The sequence below is a fragment of the Symphalangus syndactylus genome, chromosome 1 (genome assembly GCF_028878055.3).
Source record: "Symphalangus syndactylus isolate Jambi chromosome 1, NHGRI_mSymSyn1-v2.1_pri, whole genome shotgun sequence".
NCBI classification, from domain to species: Eukaryota; Metazoa; Chordata; class Mammalia; order Primates; family Hylobatidae; genus Symphalangus; species Symphalangus syndactylus.
In genome coordinates, this window is record NC_072423.2 from 18,057,914 (window position 1) to 18,080,310 (window position 22,397).

The 22,397-nt window shown below is 37.7% G+C and overlaps 2 protein-coding genes across 5 annotated transcripts in view; one reads left to right on the forward strand and one right to left on the reverse strand.

The window, feature by feature from the left end:
• The window catches only part of CCDC102B (coiled-coil domain containing 102B), a 340,875-nt gene extending 333,559 nt beyond the window's left edge, over positions 1-7,316 (reverse strand). Inside the window, exons 1-2 of one of the 3 annotated variants that reach the window (XM_055296847.2) lie at positions 7,174-7,316; positions 5,946-6,011 (exon numbers count right to left, since the gene is read on the reverse strand). The gene's annotated coding sequence lies outside the window, so the exon portion shown is untranslated. Of the gene's footprint in view, positions 1-5,945; positions 6,012-6,923 lie in introns of all 3 variants that reach the window. The other 2 variants (XM_063636884.1, XM_055296863.2) reach the window with 2 other exon arrangements.
• A 25-nt stretch (positions 7,317-7,341) lies between these two features.
• TMX3 (thioredoxin related transmembrane protein 3) overlaps positions 7,342-22,397 on the forward strand; it is a 47,655-nt gene continuing 32,599 nt past the window's right edge. The window contains exons 1-6 of one of the 2 annotated variants that reach the window (XM_055296885.2): positions 7,342-7,609; positions 8,632-8,686; positions 11,133-11,172; positions 12,388-12,511; positions 20,778-20,823; positions 22,091-22,171. In XM_055296885.2, coding sequence (XP_055152860.1) covers positions 7,564-7,609; positions 8,632-8,686; positions 11,133-11,172; positions 12,388-12,511; positions 20,778-20,823; positions 22,091-22,171 — 392 coding nt within the window. In that variant the 5' untranslated portion in view covers positions 7,342-7,563. The remainder of the gene's footprint in view (positions 7,610-8,631; positions 8,687-11,132; positions 11,173-12,387; positions 12,512-20,777; positions 20,824-22,090; positions 22,172-22,397) is intronic. The other variant, XM_055296895.2, reaches the window with a different exon arrangement.

A 22,397-nucleotide genomic window follows, 5' to 3' on the forward strand; every position in this document is an offset into this window, starting at 1 on the left:
GAATAAAAATCCAAAGCTGTCTCTTTTACATCCTTTTTAGGTCCCCAAAGCAAAATCACATATGGTGTTCATGGTGGTGGGGTGTCTTTATAACAGCAGCACTCATAAGCTGGATGAGGAGCATCCCAGATGGAGCTTGTTTCATTGTCACATAGTCAGGCCAGTAATGTCTGTATCATCAGCATTTCTGCAGCTTCAGTCGACCATTTAACAACAAGGGAAGAGTGGGGAAATTGCCCTTCTCTGGGAATGATTGTCCTCTCTTTACTACATTCCAGTCAGGATGGATTTCTCCTTGAACAATCCCCACAAAGATAGCAGCCAAAAAAGGATGCAGGATGAGTACAAACATTCCCCTCCCTCAACAGTGTTCAAAGCCAGAGACAATGCTATGGATCTAAAATTCTCAGAAGCCATTTGAACAAAGCTTCATCAGGGCAAGGCTTGTAACCCTGTACAATATACTCTCTTACTTCACAGAACAATTCCTTACTTCAGTTGTTTCCTCCCTTGTATCATGCACTTGCCCCCACTTGAATTATCTTCTTAGTTGTAGTAGGTAATAACCTCAGGCTTAGCTGGCTCACCAAAAGTTATAGTGTCCAAGTTCCCATGGTTGAGGTTTCTTTTGACAGCCAGAGAGGATGAAACACAACTGCAGAACTTACTTTCGCTTTTGCTAATGCTAAAAGCAACAACTAGGAACTGGAATTTTAGTCAGCTTGCCTTCAGTTTGCATTTCTCTTCTAATTTTGCTAGCTTCTGGAATTCAGTTGCTATCATTTCCAGATTGCAACAGAAAGTCTTATTATCAATAACTAATATCAGACACTATGCTACTTCCAATCAAGCATAGCTTGGCAACCACCTCTGTATCAATAGTATATTTTCATCCTGTTTTATCAGATTCTTCCCTTTCTATTTCTAAATAATGCTTAAGTCATATTTTTAGCAAAAAATGAGTCAGGAATCTTATTTTTTTATTTTTTCTGGATGAAGCTCGCAAGCTTCATGTTGAGTGAAAGAAGCCAGATTCAGAAGAGTGCATCCTGTATTATTCCATTGATATCAAGTTCAAAACTAATCTGACCTGTCAGAAGTCAGGAGAGTGGTTCCCCTGTTAGAGGTAGTAAAGGGGAAGGGTGGAAAGAAGCACTGGAAAAGGACAAGGGTTGTAGGGACAAGGGTGGTTTTGTGGGTGCCTCAATGATCTGTTTCTGGATCATCACAAGAAACAGTTACATGGGCATGCTCATTTTGTAAAAATTCATTAACCTGCACCCTAATGATATGTGTTCTTGTTTACACATGTATTATACTCCAATAAATGCTGTTTAAGTAGATGCCTAGTAATTATTGTTGCTATTAACAAATGACTGATCAGGAGTTCTGAGACAGCAGGAACTTGGGCTGAAAGACAGCAATCTCCTAGTCTCTGGGAGTCTTTTATTTAAAGGCTGTGTCTGTCTGTCCCACAGGCTGGAGGGCAGGGGTGTGACCATAGTTCACTGTAGCCTCAAATTCTTGGCCTCCAGCAATCCTCCCCCCTCAGCCTCCAAAGCAACTGGGATTACAGGTAGACAGACCAACACGCCTGGCTACTTTTTAAATTATTGTGGAGACAGGGGGCTCGCTAGTTTGCCCAGGCTGATCTCGAACTCCTGAACTCAAGCCACCCTCCTGCTTAGCCTTTCCAATGTGCTGAGACTAAGGTGTGAGCCACTATGCCCAGATGAGTCAGGAGTCTTCTAAGCAATCCCATTTCCAACGTCAACTGCACAAAAACAGAGTTCACTTGCTAAAAAAGACTCACCTGGTTTCATGTAATAATGCTTACAAATCTATGCAGGAAAGGGATACAATGTAATAACAGTGTTGAAATAAGGATATGGATCAAAGTCACTCTCCCAGCAAGGAGTCTGGAAAAAGATTCCATGTGAAAGCTTCTAGCTTCTTCTTTCTATAAGTGTCAGGAGTGCACGTTCTCTCTTGGATCCGGAACCACGTGCATGTGCATAGAACGCTTTAAAATGAAAGAACACAAGGTGGAGTCTCACCTGAGTTTTTATATATTTTCCTAGTCATATATGTATATTACTGCTACAAAATCAGCCTCAATCCTAGAACCCTCTGGAGATTTCACTAAGATCAAATGCAAATCAATCTCACATTAATTAATAAACAATGTAACAAATAAGTAAAAACCACCTGAAAATTCCTTGATCCATGGTTACAAAAGCATCATTATTAGGCAGCACGTTTTGGTGACTGACCAGTGTTAGTGTTATGCAAGAAATTTAGCAAAACATCTCAGGATAATTCTAGAACTGGTGGATATTAACCTTTACAGCACATGTCATAGAATTGTCTTCCTATTCCTAATTTACTATTGATGAGAGGTTGAAGTATATAAAATTCCTTTTACTCCATTTATTTAAATAATTATATGCTCTTTATCTCTTATGTGTTACTGCAGAAAATTTCATTAAAACTTTTTTCCCAAGTTAAACTAAGGCTTGCATTTCTGGACAAAAAAATAATAATAATTTGGTCATGATTATTATCTTTTTCAGTGAACTGCTAGATTTGGTTTGATATTTTATTGAGAACTTTTCCATTTTTGTTCACAAGTGAAATGGGCCTGTTTTCCATTCTCACATGACTCCTCTGGTTTGGGTACCAAGTTTATACTAGCCTCTGAACAAATTGGTGAGTGTTCCCTATTTTTTGATCGTCTGGACGTGTTTGTAACAACAGTGTGGTTAATGTTACGTTTCAACTTGACTGGGCTAAGAGATGTCCACATAGCTAGTAAAACATTATTTCTAGGCGTGTCTATGAGGATGTTTTTGGGAAAAGTTAGCATTTGAATGAGTATCTGAGTAACGTAGACGGCCTCCCCAGTTTGGGCGGGGGGGAGCGTGGGGCATCATCCAATTCATTGAAAGCCTGAAAAGAACAAAAAGATGGAGGCAGGGTGAATTCACTGTCTGTGTTTGAGCTGAGACATCCATCTTTTTCTTGACCTTGAACATCACTACTCCTGGTTGTTGGGCTTTGGGACTCAGACCAGGACTTACATCACTAACTGGTGGTTCTCAGGCCTTTGGACCCCTCATTATCAGGTTTTCAGACTTGGACTGAATTAAACACTTGGAGTGGCTTTCCGGTTCTCCAGCTTGCAGACAGAAGATTATAGGACTTCTTGGTCTTCATAGCTGCATTAGCCAATTCACATAATAAAGCTTCCTTTGGTTTTCTTTCTCTGGAGAATCCTAATACAGACTAATTTTTGTTTTCATAAAGATTGGTAGCACATATTTTAAAATCAATCAGGTCTCATTTTTAATGGTATAATTTTAAGCTTCTGATTCAATTCCTTTAATTGCTAATTATTAAGTCTTTTTAGTTTTTGAACAAGTTTTGTTTTGTTTTTTAAATAACAATGACTTTAAGTTTTCATATATATTTTCATAAAGTTGTTCTGTATCTCTTTAAGTTTTACTGCCTATATTTATGCTCTTCTTCTGGTTCCAGTATTTTTAATGTAATTAGTATACTGAATAAATAAAGACTATAATCAATATACAACAGATTTTTCTTCCATCATTCTTTAAAGCATATTTTACACAAAGTGATTTAAAAAGAAATGGTACTTTCTGAAATTATTTTCCCTCAACACCACTACATGAGACATGCAGGACAGAAACAACAGCACTACCTGGGAACTCTTGAGAAATGTAAATTGATGGGCCCCACTACTGGGTCAGATTCTCTAGGGACTGATTAGAATCTGCATTAAATCAAGCTCTCCAGGCAACTGATGCTTAAAATTTGAGAAGCACTGTTAAAACTATATAATGTCTACCCATTAAAAACGTAAATGTATGTAGCTTTATTTATTTATTCTTATTTTTAAGCTCCTATTAGGGCCAAACACAGGAAAGTACAGAACCCCTTAAGGTACATACAGCTCAATGCATTTTCGCAATGTGAACATATCATTGTAAGCAGCACCCAGGTCAAGAAACATGATGTTTACCTGTATCTCAACTTTTAACACGATTAATTTGCCTGCTTTTGAGCTTATGTAAATAAAATCATATAGTACCTTTCTTTAGTTTCTGGCTTCTTCTGTTCAACATTTCGTTTATGATTTGCGACCACGTAGTACTCCATACAAAAGTTCATTCACTCTCATTGCTATATAGTACTCTACTATAGGAAAGCACAATTTATCGTCTATTCTACTCTATTATACTATTAGACATTCGAGTTGTTTAGCTTTTCACAATTACAAACTGTCCTGCTATAGACAAGACATTCTTGTATATGACTTTTGGTGAGGACATGTGTCTTAGCCTGTTGGTGCTCTATAACAAAAAAATACAGACGTGGTAATTTATAAATAATAAAAATTTATTTCTTAAAGTTCTGGAGGCTGCACATAAAGGAGTCAAAAGGTTTGGTGTCTGACAAGGGTTTGCTCTCTGCTTCCAGGACGGTACCTTCTTGTGTTTTCACATGGCTTAAGGTTGAAGGGGAAAAGGGACTAAGATGATCCCTTCAATCTCTTTTATAAGGTCTCTAATCACATTCATGAGGGTTCCACCTCATGATTAAATCACGCCCAAATGGCCCCACCTCTTGACGTTATCATATTGGCAATTAAGTTTCAACATATGAAATTTGGGTTACACATTTAGACTACAGCAATATGTATGCAAAATATACAAGGTATATATATATACCTGTACAAGTGTAGCTTATCTGAAAGTCTTTTAAAAAACGTTGTCAAAATAGTAGAATCTTTTAAATCTCAAAAGAAATTATCACCACTTGAGGTAGATATGCAGAAAAAAACACTTAAATTTTTCACCACGGAATATGTTTTAGCATATGTAAATTTAGCATGTTCTCTGAACAAAAAGCCTAAAAAGTTTATTGGTTTATTAAATAATTTTCAGATTAATGCATTATTTTGATCATTTTCACATTGCCTAGATCAGTGATGTGCAACGGAAATATAATGCAAACCATGTATATAATTATAAATTTTCTAGTAGCTACACTGAAAAATAAAAACAGGTGAGATTAATTTTAATAATTTAATTAACTCAGTCAATATACCTAAGCTATAATCATCACAACATATAATCAGTAAAAAATATTGAGATATTTTACAGTTTTATACTTTCTCCCCAATCCAGTGATCCAGTGTATGTTTTACATTTATAGTACATCTCATTACAACCTCTCTAATTTCATCAGAAATACTTAATTGGTATTTATTTTATAGAGACATGGTCTTGCTCTGTTGCCAGGCTGGAATGCAGTGGCAGGATTACAGCTCGCTGCAACCTCAACTTCCCTGGCCCAACTTATCCTCCCACCTCAGCCTCTGGAGTAGCTGGGACCACAGGTGTGTGCCACCACATCTGGCTAATTTTTTTTTTTTTTTTTGAAACAGAGTCTCGCTCTGTCGCCCAGGCTGGAGTACAGTGGCGTGATTTCGGCTCACTGCAAGCTCGGCCTCTTGGGTTCATGCATTCTCCTGCCTCAGCCTCCCAAGTAGCTGGGACCACAGGCACCTGCCACCACGCCCAGCTAATTCTCTGTATTCTTAGTAGAGACAGGGTTTCACCGTGTTAGCCAGGATGGTCTCAATCTCTTGACCTCATGATCCACCCGTCTCGACCTCCCAAAGTGCTGGGATTACAGGTGTGAGCCACCGTGCCAGGCCACATCTGGCTAATTTTTTAATTTTTTGTACAGATGGGGTCTCACTGTGTTGACCAGGCTGGTCTCAGACTCCTTACCTCAAGCAATCCTCCTGCCTCAGCCTCCCAAAGTGCTGGGATAATAGGCATGAGCCACCCATGCCTGGGACTTGATCAGTATTTAGATTTCATAAAATTTACAGTTGAAAAAATAGATTCACATACCTCAGTTGTTCCAACCACATTAAAAAACTTTCCAATAGCTGAATCAAGTGTCAGTTTTTGAGTTTACTGAAATTAAAAAAAAAATATTCAGTTACTTCATCACACTAGGCACATTTCAAAAGCTCAACAGCCCCATGTGGTTAGTGCTACGCTATTGAAGAGCACAGATCTAGGTCAACTGGCTTTTGTTGTTCTCCACATGTGAACTTAAACTGTAGCGCAAATATAAGAAGAAATTATTTCATTTTGCATGCTGTGGAAGACAGAAAACTTTGAAATACATGAGAACGAAAAAAAAATTGAATATGGGTCATTCAGAGACCTTGCCAAGAAAGTAGAAAAGCTTCTGTATAAGAGTATCGAGGCGATGGTACTATTATAAAGCTGTTCCACCACCACCGGGAGAACATTCCCACCACTTCAACAGTCCCCTTACGTTTCAGTCTACTTTTTTCTTAAAAAAAAAAACAAAAAGAAAAAAAGGAAAAGAGAAAGAAAAAGAAAAATTGAATCTGTAGAGGGCTTGCGCTGGATACCATGCTGTATGCACAAAGGGTGTGACATTTAGGGCTTGCTCTCAATTAGTGTAATTTAATCTTCTAGTCACTAGGAATAACAACGTTTTATGACATTTCTGCCTGTTGGAATTTTGAACCTAAGGTGAACCGGCTGACATCCTATCCCCCTTCTGTTGTTGTCACAGGTGTTCAAAATTTGGTTTGATCTAAATTCTCTGGTACCTTATGTCCCATAAAAATTTCATCTAATTCGTAAGTAGTGATTGCTGCAGTAACCGTCTTATAAAAGTATATGGTTTTATAAATCATTGTCGTATAGAAAAAACAGGTAGCAATATAAATATTTCATACTATTTTATCTAGTTCCAAAATAATCAGAAAAGAGTCATCAAAAAATATCCTACGCTTAACTTCATGTTCTCAAGTTTCAAGAGAAAGTTTTTAAAGAGGCAATCCTTACTTTGGCAAAAATGCATTAAAGCTTGCTGCATTTAAGAGATGTCCCATTATGCAAACATGTTGAAAGAATATTACAAATACGTTTTGGAAAAATACGGAGGGTCGCGCAGCTCAACAATCCGCAGTCTTAATGCGCGCCTCTTTCCAGGAATTTGATCCAGCATTAAAACCCACAGGTGCACTCATTGCACGGGAGTAACGAGTAAATGATGTGCCAATATTCAACCTGCAAGTGCGTCGTCAGAGCCTACCTCACCCTCAGCATAACTTTCACCGGTATTCACCTTCCCAGAAACGCACCCCAGTGAACTAGCACCGTTTCCCCTAGTAAAGCCCTTACACAGGGTTCCCACGCTCCTCGGCTGGGGGGGCGCCGAAGGCGCAAAGGATTCTTAAGACACGAGTGCGCAGGCGCTGCCCTCCCCGCGCATGCGCCGCACTCCCGCGCAGAGCCAGAAACGGAGACCGGCCGGGTCCTGGCAGGGTAACGGAGGCCGGCTAGCCCCGCCCCCGTATTCAGCGCGGTGCTTCTCTTCCGCTCCGGGTCGGCTCCGCTTCCCTTTCCGGGCGGGCAGGCGGTGGACCCCAGTGTCTTTATCCCTCTTTTGCACAGTCAGCTTCTGCAGCTCTCCCGGGCTAGCATGGCAGCGTGGAAGAGTTGGGCGGCCCTGCGGCTCTGCGCCACAGGTAATGGGGGCGCATTGGTCGGGACGCTGGCGGGCGCGTGGGACCTGGCCCCGCCGTGGGGCCAGGATTGGACCTGGGTCTGGGGCGAGGCCTGCGGGGCCCGCGGAGATGCCCACCCATTCCCGGCAGCGTTCTGCCGTCCCCGCCGCGCCGCCCTGCCTGGCGCTGGCAGAGCGGACACCTTGGGGTCCTTCCGCCGCCGCTGTGCCGGACCAATACTGGACGTGGGAAGGGCGCGCTGCCTTGTGTTTGTGTTTTTCTCATTGTGGCAGGAAGTTTCAATAAAGCTTACTCCTTTGATGGGCAAGAAGGATGCCGCCGTCCCAGCTTAACGACCAGATCTTGCCTTGGCTTTAGGTTCCGAGTCTTGTCACGTTTAAGGATTTTTACCACCACTGCTCAGAGAGGGTGGTCGAGAACAGATCAGGGTCAGGCCGCCGGGATTGTGCGGTGTGAAAAGGACCTGAGTGTGTGTCAGCGGTTCTCAGCTGCCACCCGTCAGCATGGAGTGCCCTCCTTCTTACTGGGGTCCGCTCACTTAACCTTTTAGAGCCCACTCTGTGTCAGGCACTGCCCTGTGATAAGTATGAGTTGCAACTCGACTTTCTTTCTACGAGGGGAAATATTTTGAATGGCATTTGGAGTTTTTACGGAAGAGGTAATTGCTACTAAAGCAAAAGAAATACAGAAGAATGCTGTCTATCTGTATTCCAAAAAGATAAGATGGTAAAAAAGAGAAGTAAGATGAGAGTGAAAATACAGAAGAAAAAGGAACTGTGTATATTAGATTTATTGGCTTACCTAGAACTTGGCCGGTCACGATATGGTTGCATACAGACTAAATATTTATTAAATGGATGAACTACCTTTGCTTTTGCATCATTTGCACCCTGAGATGCATCAGTGATGAATTTTTTGGTAGGTTGTGAAAGGTCAAAAACACTTCAAAGATGACTAAGCTTATACAGTATGAGCCAAATAATCAGCATTTATTGTGTACATTTTGTCTTTTTTTTTTTCAGTTGTTTTACTTGATATGGTCGTCTGTAAAGGATTTGTAGAAGATTTAGATGAATCGTGAGTATACATATATATATTTAAAATATTATTTTAACTTCCCAACTCAGATATCTGAATATTTGCATGTGATTCTAATATTTTAGATTGGAACCAATTTTTATATATTAGTCATTTTTTTCACTTGTTGTAAGCTCTATATAGATACAAAATGAGGGTGTGCCCAGAAGACTTTTATTAATAGTTATGAGATCAAAAAACTGTGGCAAACTTTTTCATGTTCTTTTTTTTCCCCATTCTCTTACCTTGTATTTATGTCTTTTTGCTTCAATTATATTGAATGGGTGTTAGAATTTGGTAACCATACTGTATTTATGTTCATAGTATCACAACGTTAATCAGCCTTGCTTGTAGTAAGTGAGGAGGTTCACTTCAGACCAAAATCCCATATGTGATCTTTCAGGCTTGACCATAGACAATTGCGAGGCTTTTTCTGGCATAGGGGAAGGTGCCCTCCCTACACCAAACTTGGTGTATAACCAGTGCATTGCAGTCCCTGGAGGGAGTGGTAGTCAAGGATTGGCCTCCCAGGCCAGCCACACTCATTTACATGTCTACACTCCCAACCCAGTGGCCTCTGTTTGGCAGCCTCCTTATTGGGGCCTCACCTAAGGCATTAACCGAGCACCTCTGCTGAAACATCTTAATGAGGGTGTCAGCAGAGGCACTTTTCTACTCTAGTCCTTTTGTCTCTCACCCCCCCATAAAGAGAGAGAAGACTTTTGTTCAGTGCTCCTAGGAAATGAGATGAATTCTCCCATCTGTGTGGCATCCACCTGACTCACCTGGTGCTGTTTCATGGGGAGAGATGGAACACTGAGGCGCTGGTGCCTCTTTTTTTTTTTTTTTTTTTTTTAAAGCTCTTGACTTGCATTGTCACGGTAAGTGAATAAAGCTGTGATTGTTAGTTTCAGTTTGGCTTGTTGTCCTGATTGACTACCTGGACACCTGATGGCATGACCAAATGGGTGCAGTGAGAGGGTGATCATACAGTGCTGTTCTGTAAGAGGAAAAATCCTGACAGTCCCGTGGGGACACTTCGCTGGTCATGCTGTTGGGTCATGGGGGATGCACGCTGATTGTTTAAGAAAGTTTTTGATTCTGAGAAGAACGATTGTTAACAAGGAGATAATCTTATTAAACTTAGTGCCTTGTGGGGTGTGTCACTACTGACTTCCTCCTTCAGAGTGTCCTAACAGGGGCAACTCTTCATGAGGAGGGGAAGGGATTCTGCTCCTGATAACCATTTTGTTACCCATGTGGATGCTCACCAGAAAGGACCCTATGCTGAAAAAGGGGACCTTTACCAAGAGCAAACGATGTTCGTCAGCTAAATGTGGAAAATGAATTGTTCCTTGCTCCAGAGCAAGCAGATGTGCAACCAGTTGCCTCCTGGATCCACAAGAGATGGCTCATGGAGATTCAGACAGGATCTTAGATTGGGCAAGAATGCATGGACTGCGACGGTTGTGAGAAGACCCTATAACAGCATGAAAAAGCTGTCTTGCTTGTGAGACCGCAGTCAAGGCTAACAATACTGTCCAGGGACAGGTTCATAAGGCCAGTGGGCCGGGGTATTCTCAGCAGGTAGAACATGGTGGGCCTCTCATTCTGTCTGTTATGTTCCTGTGGCTACTGATTGCAACTGACATTTCTCTGAGTTTCGCTTAGCCATTCCTATGTGTTCCAATGACTTGGGCCGCACTGTCTAGGCCCTACAAGACCACCTTTGTTTCTTGTTCAGTTACCTTAAGAACACTGCATCTGATAATGACCCTGGATTTTTGGCCCAAGCTACACATCAGGGAGCCCAATTCTGGGTGACACAATGGGCTCTTCATGTGCTATAAACTCTAATCCACAGGGATGGTTGAGCATTTTAAGAGACAATTAAAGGTTGGGCCTAACCAGCTGATGGTAAGGTACAGTACCCCAACCTGGACTACACCTCTCAGGGGAGTGGTCTGGGATAGCACAGGAATTCCTCAATCCAATATTTTTCACGAGCATTTTATGAACACTGAGCCATCATTACCAGGAAATGGTGAGAGCACTTCTAAAATCCAAGCTCCCAGATGCCAACCAAGGACCATTCTTGCAAACAGTTATTTCTAAGCATAGCAGCCTCAGGCTTCCTTTGGTACCTTTTCTGCACAGGTGTAAAATGTTCTAGAAGCGCAAGGAGCTTAGGCATCTATTTGTGTTTCTACCAAGTCCTACTTTAATTCTTTTTCTTGGAGTCTTTCCTTCTAATTACTCTATCATTGATCAGTTCTCTGCTTTCATCGAGATGTTTAATGGATAGGTCACTGAGTAAAATTTTATGTAAAGATTTATTGAAGAAATTTGGGTCTTTCCCTTATATTTATCAATATATTATCTCTGCCTATACTGTACAGTTGTGAAGTGGACACAAACATACAATCAAAGATTTCTTGTTTTTTAGGTTTAAAGAAAATCGAAATGATGACATTTGGCTTGTGGATGTAAGTATGTAAATTTTAGGTGCTAGTTACCCCCCCTACCATTTTAAGTATTATTTTCTATTCTACTCTACCCCAAAATGGCAGTAAACAGCTAGTGCTTATGTATATACTCAATTTGTTTTCTTAAGTATTACTATATTTGAGATTTTACATTAAAAAGCACCTCAGAGTTTTAAGGTTCCATGCAAGGGAACCTATTTTTGATGAAATTTTGGGGGTGAGGGTATTAAGGGGAAAAGCTGGAACCCTATCTTACAATGAGGTCAACTTTTGGAGTATATCTTCATGATATAGGGTATGATTTTATTACAGAATTCACTCGTTTTCTTGATAGTTTCCAAGAAATTGAGTATATTAATATCACTTAGTCAAAGTCATATTTTCATGTTAACAGTGGACAAAATTAAGTTTTCACCTTCCTTTCTTTAAAGTTTGGAATATATTTAAACCTTATGATAGTTGAGATTTAACATGCGTCAGCGAAAAGTAGAATAGCAGCAAAAGAGATGGAAAAAGAATGGCAGAGTTGACAGAGGGTCCACTGTTTAATTCTTTCTCCTTTTCTGTATTTTTCAGCACTTTCGTAGTATAAAGTTAAAACATCTCATTTCATGAAAATATAACAAGTAGTTTGTAACACCACTTAACTAGGGGAACCTGAGTATCACTTCCACCATCTGGTAATTCTAAAGAGTAAAAGACAGACTTTGGTTTAATCAACCTGACTTGTCCATATGCCAAACCAGTCATCTTAATGACCTCCCCGTCTTGCCAGTGATTACGATAGAAGTCAGCAAAGTCACCTACTATGTTGAAATTTTTGTAATAGAAATAGATTGATATTTGTCATTAACTATTACGTGTATATGTTGTATGGTATATATATGTTTATTTTGTGGATTCATTTTATATAAAACATTTCATATAGAACATTTCCTTGGAAGTAAAGACATTTTTATTGTAAAATGTATATCAGTTTTAAATAAGTCAATTAAAATGAGCTTAAGATAGTACTGATTTTGAGGTATCTGGGTTTATGTCTGTATGTTTTGATCTTTCATTATGTATCTACTTTAAAAATTATATTTAAACTTTTTGTCTAAAACATTATTAGATCATTTAGTCAAAGGGATTCTTTAAATATGAAGTTTCATATTCACTGTAGCACAACATTTTAATGGTTATCTTTTTTGCTTTTTGTTTTTTTAAAATAAGTTTTATGCACCATGGTGTGGCCATTGTAAAAAGCTGGAACCGATTTGGAATGAAGTTGGTCTTGAGATGAAAAGCATTGGTTCTCCAGTTAAGGTTGGAAAGATGGATGCTACTTCCTATTCTAGTAAGCCTTCACTTAGTTTATTTTTTTACTTTTCTCACAGCAAAAACAATTATATGCAGCAGTATTCAGGGTGGGAGGAAGACTTTTTTTGCTCATGTAAAGTTCAATTATCTTAATAATTTAAGACTGTATACTTTATGAGTTAAATGAATTAGCCATTGAACATATAGTATGTAGTATATGTTAATCTTATGCTTAACAGATGTTTAACCCATCTTTTCTCCTTTGAGCCCACTTTAGTTTACATGAGGCAGCTATAAAAGGATGAGTGTTAAACTGTTGGTATTGCTACTTGAGCTCTGAATCAGGTTTTTTCTGAGTAGCCTGAGATGTGCTGTAAAGAAAAAATGGGAACTTGAAGGATGAATTGAGTTAGGGTAAATACAAGTGAGGATCAAGAAGGTTTTCACATTAGAAAGAATACTAGAGCAAAATAATAAGAGTGTAAAAGAGGTTAATGAGTGTGTACCAGAGAATAGAATGAAGTGAAGGTGAGCAAACCTTCATCTATAGGCCAAATTTCTCCTACTACCCATTTTTATAAATAGAGTTATATTGGAACATAGCCACAATCATTTATTATCTGTTTATGGCTGTTTTTGTGCCCCCATGGCAGAATTCCATAGTTGTGACAGAGGCTGTATGCCCCAGAAAGCCTAAATATTTATCTGACCTTTTACACCAACACCTGTTTTAAAGGATTTGGGAAAAAGAAGTTAAATTTAGGGAAGTGTGAGGTATTGTAGAATTTGGAAAGAGCATGGCTTTCAGAGAGCAGATTTGGATTCAAATCCTTGCTCTGCCTGCTACTTTTGCTGTGTAATGCTGAGAACATTTCCGAACAAACCAATCTTTGGTTTCCATATTGATAAATACTTAATTATAATGCTGCTTTTATTGGTGGTTTTCAGGTTTGAATGATCCAGCAGATATAAAATCTTTTGTATTCAATACATGTAGTTTCTCTTTCATTAGTGAAGAAGGTAGAAGTATGTAATTTATATTTCTTTTTAAGAAATCAGCATTTTACTTTGGAGCAAGGCAGAGCTATGTTTTAATCTCAACTTTGCCATGTCCTACTTTTGTAGCTTTGGGTAGCACTTAACCTCTCAATTTTAGTTTCCGTAGCTACAAAGGAGAGTGACAATCCTCAAGGTTGTGCAAATCATGTTAATATCTTGTATTTCAAACCCCCTAGCACAATGGCTGCACATACATAACACTAAAGGATAATGCCAGATTGTTAAGAGCTTCCCAAGTCAGGCAGTGTTTTGGATTTTATCACTTGTCAGTAGGAGGTAATACAGATTTTTGTGAAGGCAATGACTTGATAAAAATATTTTTGGCAGCAACTTTTAGGATGGAAAATAAAGAGTACGTAGAAACAGGGAGATCGTCTAAGTCAGCTTTGTGTATATATCCTGGTGTTGGATGCTGGGAGCCAGGTGTTGTGGGTGGTCACAGTAGAGTACGATGGAAACAGTAATTTTCATAGGCATGTTCCATACTAAAATCACAGAAGTAACAGATTGGTTGGCTTTGTACTATAAAGAAAAACAATAAAAAAGAATAGTGTGAGATTCCTAGTATAGTTGCTGATCTATGCTACCTCTGGGTATATGCAAAATATCAGTTTTAATTTTGTGAGCATTTCTAAGTTACCAATGATTTTGAATTTTAACTGATGTTTGTGAACAGGGACCTACAGTGTAGGTGAGATATTAATGCTGGAATTATTGAGCCACACAAATGAAACGTTGAAATTTAGAGAGGAGAAGAGATAAATGGCAGAAATTGTTAGGGAGGATAATATGTTTGAGTTGATACTTCTTTGAAATAAGCTTTTAACAACGTCTAAGAAGTTATCATTTTCCACTGTTGCTCATGAAAGTAATTTCTTGTTTCCTAACATATATATACACATATATGTTGATTAGATGTGCATACACATATTTATTCATAGATGTGCTTATTCATTTATTCACTCAATCAATATTTACCAAGTACTATTTGTCAAACACTGGCTAATCTCTAGAGATTAAAGAAAGACCCAGACAAATCCTCCTTGTCCTGGAAGTGCTTACAACATAATAAAGGGAGAAAGATGAATAAACCAACAAGAGCAGTAAAGTCTCAAAAATGGTAAATTGTTGTGATCACTTGAATAGGTCAGTGGAGTCACAGAGTCATGTATAAAGGAATGTGGGACTATGGAGAAAAATAGTCAATGAGAAAAGTAGTGCATATAAAACAGTAAAAGTCTTAGTGGTAAACTGTTCATGTAATACTTCAATGATAATTAACAATTTACATTGTCAAATTCTATATTGTATCTAATTCATTAGTTTATTATTCAGTATTAAGTGCCCCTATGTACTACTATTTATTAAGTGGCACTATGATTAGGGAAAAACATAGCCAAGATTGTTTTCCCGAGTCACTTAGAGACGAAAGTGTTTTAAATGCTATTTTTAAAAAGCAGTAGTAAGACCTCATATACAGGTTGCAACTTTTTACTCATTGGATATGGAATGCTAAACCTCCACCATCCCCCTCTCTCAACTACTTGTCCCCGACCTTGCATAGTGGGGCTTGCTTGGAAATCCTACTTGAATTATCCAAACATAGTTAATTGAAAAAAAAAAAAAAGATCCTTTTGTAGAAAAGTTGTAGAGTTAGCATTGATACTTAATGTGCTTACCATGTTAGGATATGCCTGGCACATACCAGGGTACTGGTGATACATCATTGAGCAAAACAGATTAAACTTTATGCTCTTATGGAACTTATATTCTTGTGGGAAGAGACAAACAGTAACTTGTGAACATAAGTCAATTGTCTAATGTTATTTTCTAGACCATTAGAGTTAAATGTCAGTGATGGAAGCATTATCCATTTAAATATGAACGCCAAGGGAATGTGTTATGTGTGATGAAGAAACTTATCTTCCTAGTACTAAAGAAGTTAAGTATTCAAAAACCACCGTTCACATATTACAAACAGATTTTTGCCTTGTGAATTTCAGAGTTTGCCTAAATTTTTAAGGCAGTTCAAATACAGACATTTTAGTAGAATTTGGAATCAAACAGGTAAAAAATGGAATTATTTTCAAGTCATTTGCCATTGTTATTCTAGGTCTACCTATAGAACACTAAAGGGATGGCTGTTTCATAGATACCTCTTGCAGGCCAGTAGGTTGCTTTTCAGACAGTCACGGTGTCACTGGTCACTGTTCCTCAGCATGTAATCTGTAGACAACCTGCAATAGAATTACCTGGGTACTTATTGTCAGTTCAGATTCTGAAGGCCCACACCAGTCCTACTGGTGAAAAGTGAAAATCTTTGCAATTGGGTCTTGAGAGTCTGTATTTTTTATTTTATTTCTTTTTTTTTTTTTTTGATGGAGTCTCACTCTGTCACCCAGGCTGGAGTGCAGTGGTGCAATCTCGGCTCACTGCAAGCCCTGCCTCCCGGTTTCACACCATTCTCCTGCCTCAGCCTCCCGAGTAGCTGGGACTACAGGTGCCCGCCACCACGCCCGGCTAATTTTTGTATTTTTAGTAGAGACGGGGTTTCACCATGTTAGCCAGGATGGTCTCGATCTCCTGACCTTGTGATCCGCCCGCCTGGGCCTCCCAAAGTGCTGGGATTACAGGCGTGAGCCACTGCGCCCGGCCAATTTATTTCTTTATTTCTTTATTTTTTTGAGACAGAATTTTGCTCTTGTTGCCCAAGCTGGAGTGCAAAGGTGCAATCTCGGCTCACTGCAACTTCCGCCTCCCGGGTTCAAGTGATTCTCCTGCCTCAGCCTCTCGAGTAGCTGGGATTACAGGCATGTGCCACCACACTCAACTAATTTTTTGTGTTTTTAGTAGAAACAGGGTCTCACCATGTTAGCCAGGCTGGTCCCAAACTCCTGACCTCAGGTGATCTGCCCTCCTCCTCAGGTGATCTGCCTGCCTCGGCCTCCCAAAGTGCTGGGATTACAAGGCATGAGTCACTGTGCCCGGCCGAGAGTCTGTATTTTTAGCAGCACTTCAGATGATTCCACTGCACACTGAGGTTGGAAAACCACGAAGTGTAGAATGCTATTTTGGTAGAGAGTTACAGTGTTTTAGTTTGGGGTGAGATAAGACTATTCAAAGTGATCAAGTTTATAAAATTTCTAGGAGTCTTTGATAATAACTCATTTCTCAATCATGTATTAAATCATTGCAGTGGTTGGAAGCAAATGCAATCAGACTCAGTCCAGTAAATCTGTGTGTACAGAATTTTTGAACTAGAGAAATTTGAACTATTATGACTTAGTCTACTCTGTGTTTGGAATTGTACCAAAATGTCTTGATGCATGGATTTACTAATACCATAACCAAATAATATAAAAAATTATGTCCAGCGTAAATCCAGATAGGTGTTTTAGCTTCTCTTTTTGTACATACCTCTTCAAAATGAGTGCTAAAAATATTTCTCATTTGGAAGTTAAAATATGACATAATATTACCTGTAGTGGCATGCTGATCTTTATTATGGAACCACTGAAATTCTGTTACTCTCCAGCCATAGTGTGACATCATTTTATGATAAAGATCATACTTGAGCTCTCTTTCATGTGTAAATTTGGAATGACATTTGGCCAATAACATTCTGACATCTTGTTCATAGATTGCAGTTAAAAATTAATTTTGCCTTTCTAGATTATAAACTCTTTTTGGTCAGTGACTATTTCAGGGCTTCTCAACCTTGCATTATTAACGTTTTTGGGCTGGATAGTTCTGTGGGTTTTTTTTGTTTTGTTTTTGGTGCAGGGGAAGTCAGTGACTATGCTTCAGGGTTTATCAGCCTTGCACTATTGACATTTTGGACCAGATAATTCTATGGGGTTTTAGTTGGGGGTCAGATGGGAGGAAAAATCCTGTGCATTGCAGGATGCTTAGCAGCATCCCTCACCTCTACTCACTAGATACCAGTTGTGTTCTCTTCCAATCTCCTCCTACCCCCTTACTCACTGTTTTTAGTAAACAAAATGTCTTCAGCTGATGGTAAACCATTGCCATATGTTATGCCCTTTTCATGTTAGACACATAGTGACATTCAGTAAATACTAAAACAGGTAGTATCTTTGAGCTAAAAAGGACTTTAGAGGTTGAGTAACTCCTCACTCCTTTCGCCCTTTCCCATTTTGTAGATGAAATAACAAAGTAACTAGAAGTGAAATGACTGAGTAATTTCGCACATCGAAGTTAGAAACAGAATTAGGCCTACTATCCAAGATTACCATGATTCACATTCCTACTTACCTCTAGCATCAAACTGTTACCATTTCAAGAAGAAAATAGAAATGAAGTAGACTTCATGCTGAATCTTGTTTTATAAACATTTAAAATCATAAAACTTCAAAGCCATAACTCTTGTTGCAAATGGACTCTTCAATTTATGAAGTAATTGAGCTCAGATTTCTATATAAACTTTCTCTCTAATATGAAAAAGTAAAGAATAAAAAAATTTAAAGTCAATTAGACTGAGTTTCAATCTCAGCCCTGCTACCTAATCAATGGTTGCTCTCAAACAAGTTACCAAATCTTCCTGTTTTAGTTTCTTAATCTGAATTACCTGTTTTTTTCTTCCTTACAGAATTGTTTGCTCTCAAACAAGTTACCGAATCTTCCTATTTTAGTTTCTTAATCTGAGTTGCCACTATTTTTTCCTCCTCACAAAATTGTTTTGAGGTGCAATTTTAAAATATTAACGCCTGTTATAAAATATTCTGCACATTAATTTTATTAATACTGTGTGTGCATTGATGTGTCAGCAGCTAATTAATGAAATCAGGATCAAGATTAGAAAGGAAAAGGATCTAGCATTTAAGAATCTTCTATGTGCCAGACTCAGATTGTGTTCCATCTATTTTTTCATTTTAAAATCCCAACCTGTAGCCGTGTGAGATGAGTAGTGTTCTCAGAAGGGGAATCAGAGAAGTACACAAAAACATCCAGAGTTACATAGGCGATAAATGAAATTAGAATCCTAACCGGGGTCATTATGTGTTTATAACTCCCGCTTTGTTTGCTTTTTTTTAAATTTTTATTTGTTTGTTTGTTTTTTTGAGATGGTGTCTCGCTCTGTCACCCAGGCTGGAGTGCAGTGGCTTGATCTCAGCTCACTGTAAGCTCTGCCTCCTGGGTTCACACCATTCTTCTGCCTCAGCCTCCCAGGTAGCCGGGACGGCAGGTGCCCACCACCACACCCGGCTAATTTTTTGTAGTTTTAGTAGAGATGGGGTTTCACCGTGTTAGCCAGGATGGTCTCGATCTCCTGACCTTGTGATCCGACGGCCTCGGCCTCCCGAAGGCTTTTTTAAAATGTTATACTGCCATTCCCCTTTAGAGGAACCTAAGGCTGAAGTTTCATAGAAGTTACTGTCAATTAAAATTACTTCAGAAGCGAAGGTTAATGTTAATTGTCAAGAAGCCAAGGGATGTGGGTTGGGTGATGGATCTCCATTGTCTCGATGTGAATACTGAGAGGTCAAGGAAATGATGTGATAGTGTTAAGTGTGGAGCTGGGATTTTTCTCTCTGAGGCTTATCATGAGATCCACAATATCAGGCTATGAAGCACGACCAGTGTGTTTTCTCATTGATTGCATACTTTATTTTCTTTATTTGATTTGTATATAAATACATTTTGATATAATTTAAGTTATACAAAGGGATTACTAGTGGAATATAACTTTGTCCCCCAATCAATTATATTAGTCTTTATGTTTTGGCAGTTTTTTAAAATGAGTTTTAATTGAAGGTAATAAGGGATTTTATTTCCCTGTCTTCTTAATTTGGGATATTTCCCTGTCTTCTTAATTTGGAAAGGGATCAATAAAAATATTCATTATTCACATAATCTCCCCAAAGTAGTTTCTGTGTTTTTGCTGGGAAGAAGGCATTCTCCATACCCACAGTCTCCAGTTAGAACATACTTGACAGAATGAAGTCCTAGATTACAGACGGGCACAAATAAATTATGTGCTTGCTCTGAGTTTGCATGTCTGTTCAGAAGCAGAACCTGTATCTTCAGAACTTGAGTTCTTAATTGTTACCTCTGCTGTTTATGCTACCTCTTAGGAAAATATATGTCAGCCACTGTCCAGGTTCCTCTATTTACCTATCTCCATATGTTTAAGGGAGAAACTAGAGTTGACAAATGAAGGAAAAATTTTGGATATTATTTTGTCACAAATCAGCTGCCCTTATTCTTGTGAATTGAATTGGGGAGTTGATGAGAAACCAAAGATTAGTGAAGATTACTAAAGTGATTGTTAAACTGGAATTCAGATGTAGTAGCTTCCTTACCCAAGTGTGATAACAAAATACCCTGGAAATAAAGAAAATTATGAAGGGAAAGATCATGTGAATAATACAGTGGACTTTTCATATACTAGTGTATAGTTTTGTAAATATCTTTTTGGTATAACATGTGTTAACTGAGAATATTTTATTTCTTCTTTACTGTCCTAGTGACATTGTGTCTGTAAAGTAGTGTTGCATTAATTTGGTATGTGATTTCTCTACTGTTTAACGTCTTACTTCCCTCTTGATATTTGCTTGTTTTTGTTACTATTTCTCCTTTCCCTGCAGAAGATGATATTGTAGCAACTATTCTCATTTTAATTCATGTGAGGATTTCAGAATAATCTTTGAGATAATTAAAATTACTCTCGGTTATCACAAAAGCAGAAACTCCTAAAACAAAGTTGCTTTTCAATCCTGTGTTGACCATAGTAATTAATTTTGCAAACACAAGTTATGTTTTTAAAATTAGAATACGCTGTAGTTATTTGAAAACTCAAAAAACACTAAAGGAAGAGATGGGCTTTTTTTTTTTTTTTGAGAGGAGTAAATGAGACCTAGAAGAAATATTTGTCTTGGACATGAAGTCAAATGAGAAGTACTTATGTATTTTTATTTTTATTTTTTTTGCCAGTATATCTTTTAAAATAAGTATTTTATAAATTTTTAACTATTCTTTTGACGTGCATTTCTTATTTTGTCATAGTATTTTGTGCAGGTCACAGATTGGACTATTAAGTAATTGTTTTGTATGAGGATGTCATGTTTTTTTCTTTTGTGTGATTTTATAATCTTAAGACTTAAAAACAACATATCTATATGGGTTGTATAAATATCTCTATTTTTAAAGTAAAAGGCTCATTTGTTACCTAGTTTTTCATATTTAAAAAAAATTTAGAATGCTTTATTCTTTTTCTTATCAAGGCATTGCTTCAGAGTTTGGAGTTCGAGGTTATCCAACAATTAAGCTGTAAGTTGAGTGTTGTATGTTTATATGTGTATTTTTATTAGTTCACTCTACTTACGTTTTATTACGTTAATGTCTAGTAGATTCCTTGGAGGATTGAAGATTGGAATTTGGCCATTCTTCATAGGTGAAGTATGTAATTAAAGGAGAGGGACTGCTTCTTTATGCTTTTCTTCATATTTAAGCAATCATGTTTACGGCTAATTCACGTATTTTGCTTGCTGTGTGACACGCACTGTGCAGGACAAGGTATACAGTCATAAATTATGACAGGTCTTTTACCCTTAAGGAGTTCAAGTGTGGATTGTGAGATAAAAACAGAATCAAAGTTGATGATACTCTAATCTGTAGGTGTTGATCAAGTGTAATAAAGTGTACAAGTTGAAAGAAAGGTTGTGATAATTCTAAAGGACTTGTTTTTTAATCATGACTTCATTGAATTTTCTCATGATTTTCATTAATCTTATTTTGGTAATATGGGGAGCTGAGGAATTGTTCTGAAAGTTATTTTTATAATAAAATAAGTTTAAAAATATTTTAACATCTCAAATTTTTAAATTTGAGTAATTTCAATTTATATCTTGGGTTTTGTGTTGACCTGTTTCCTTCCCCCACTTTTTAAAAATGTTTGCTTAGCCTCTTTTACTTTGTGTGTTAAGTAAATCATCCTTTCGTTTCCTTCTGTTTAATTGTAGGTTTTCTGTTGTGCTTCCCAATTTTTCCTTTTTAAAATTTTAGTTAATTAGGCACACAGATTAATTCATTGGTTGGCTTTTGAAGAATTATGTAAGTTTCTAGAAGAGCTGTTTTTAATGCATCGTTTTACTCTGTAATGTTGGAGCATCAAGTAACTGTGATGTTGTATTGTTTAACATTTGTTTTGCCTCTTCCAAAATACTCTTATTTCCCTGTCCTTTCGTTTACCTTTTGACAGGGAAGATAGTGAGAATTATAGTACTTTAATTTTCCAAGATCTTGACCATGAATGTGTAGATTATTTTTCAGAAGGCGTAGATACAATGCAGTTATCAAATGCAGAGTAAAATATTTTCATGTAATTTTAATAGAATACAGCCTCTTTTCTTTTCTTTTGTGTTACTGGTCCTCTGACCAGCCTAATACCTACCATATTTTCCATGAGAGCTACTTCTAAAACTTCTCTGCATTTACCATTTTATATAATATAATTTTATGAAACAATAGATAATGATTAACATTAATTATTAAAACTGTTAATCCAGGTTTTAATCTTTTTTTTTTTTTTTTTAAGATTAAAAGGGGACTTGGCATATAATTATAGAGGACCACGAACAAAAGATGATATTATTGAGTTTGCTCACAGGGTATCTGGGTAAGTTATTAGGAAAGGCCTTTACTGTATGTTATTAATATTTGAAAATTAAATATATTTTAATAGATAGTATTGAACGAACATATTTTAAGGACATACCTAGGTAAAATTTATTTGATTATTTACTTATGAGAGAAGATAGGATTATACAGCATATCCAAAGAAATACTTTAAAGAAACAGAGACCATGGTTTGTGTTATATACTTCTTAACCTCACATTTAAAT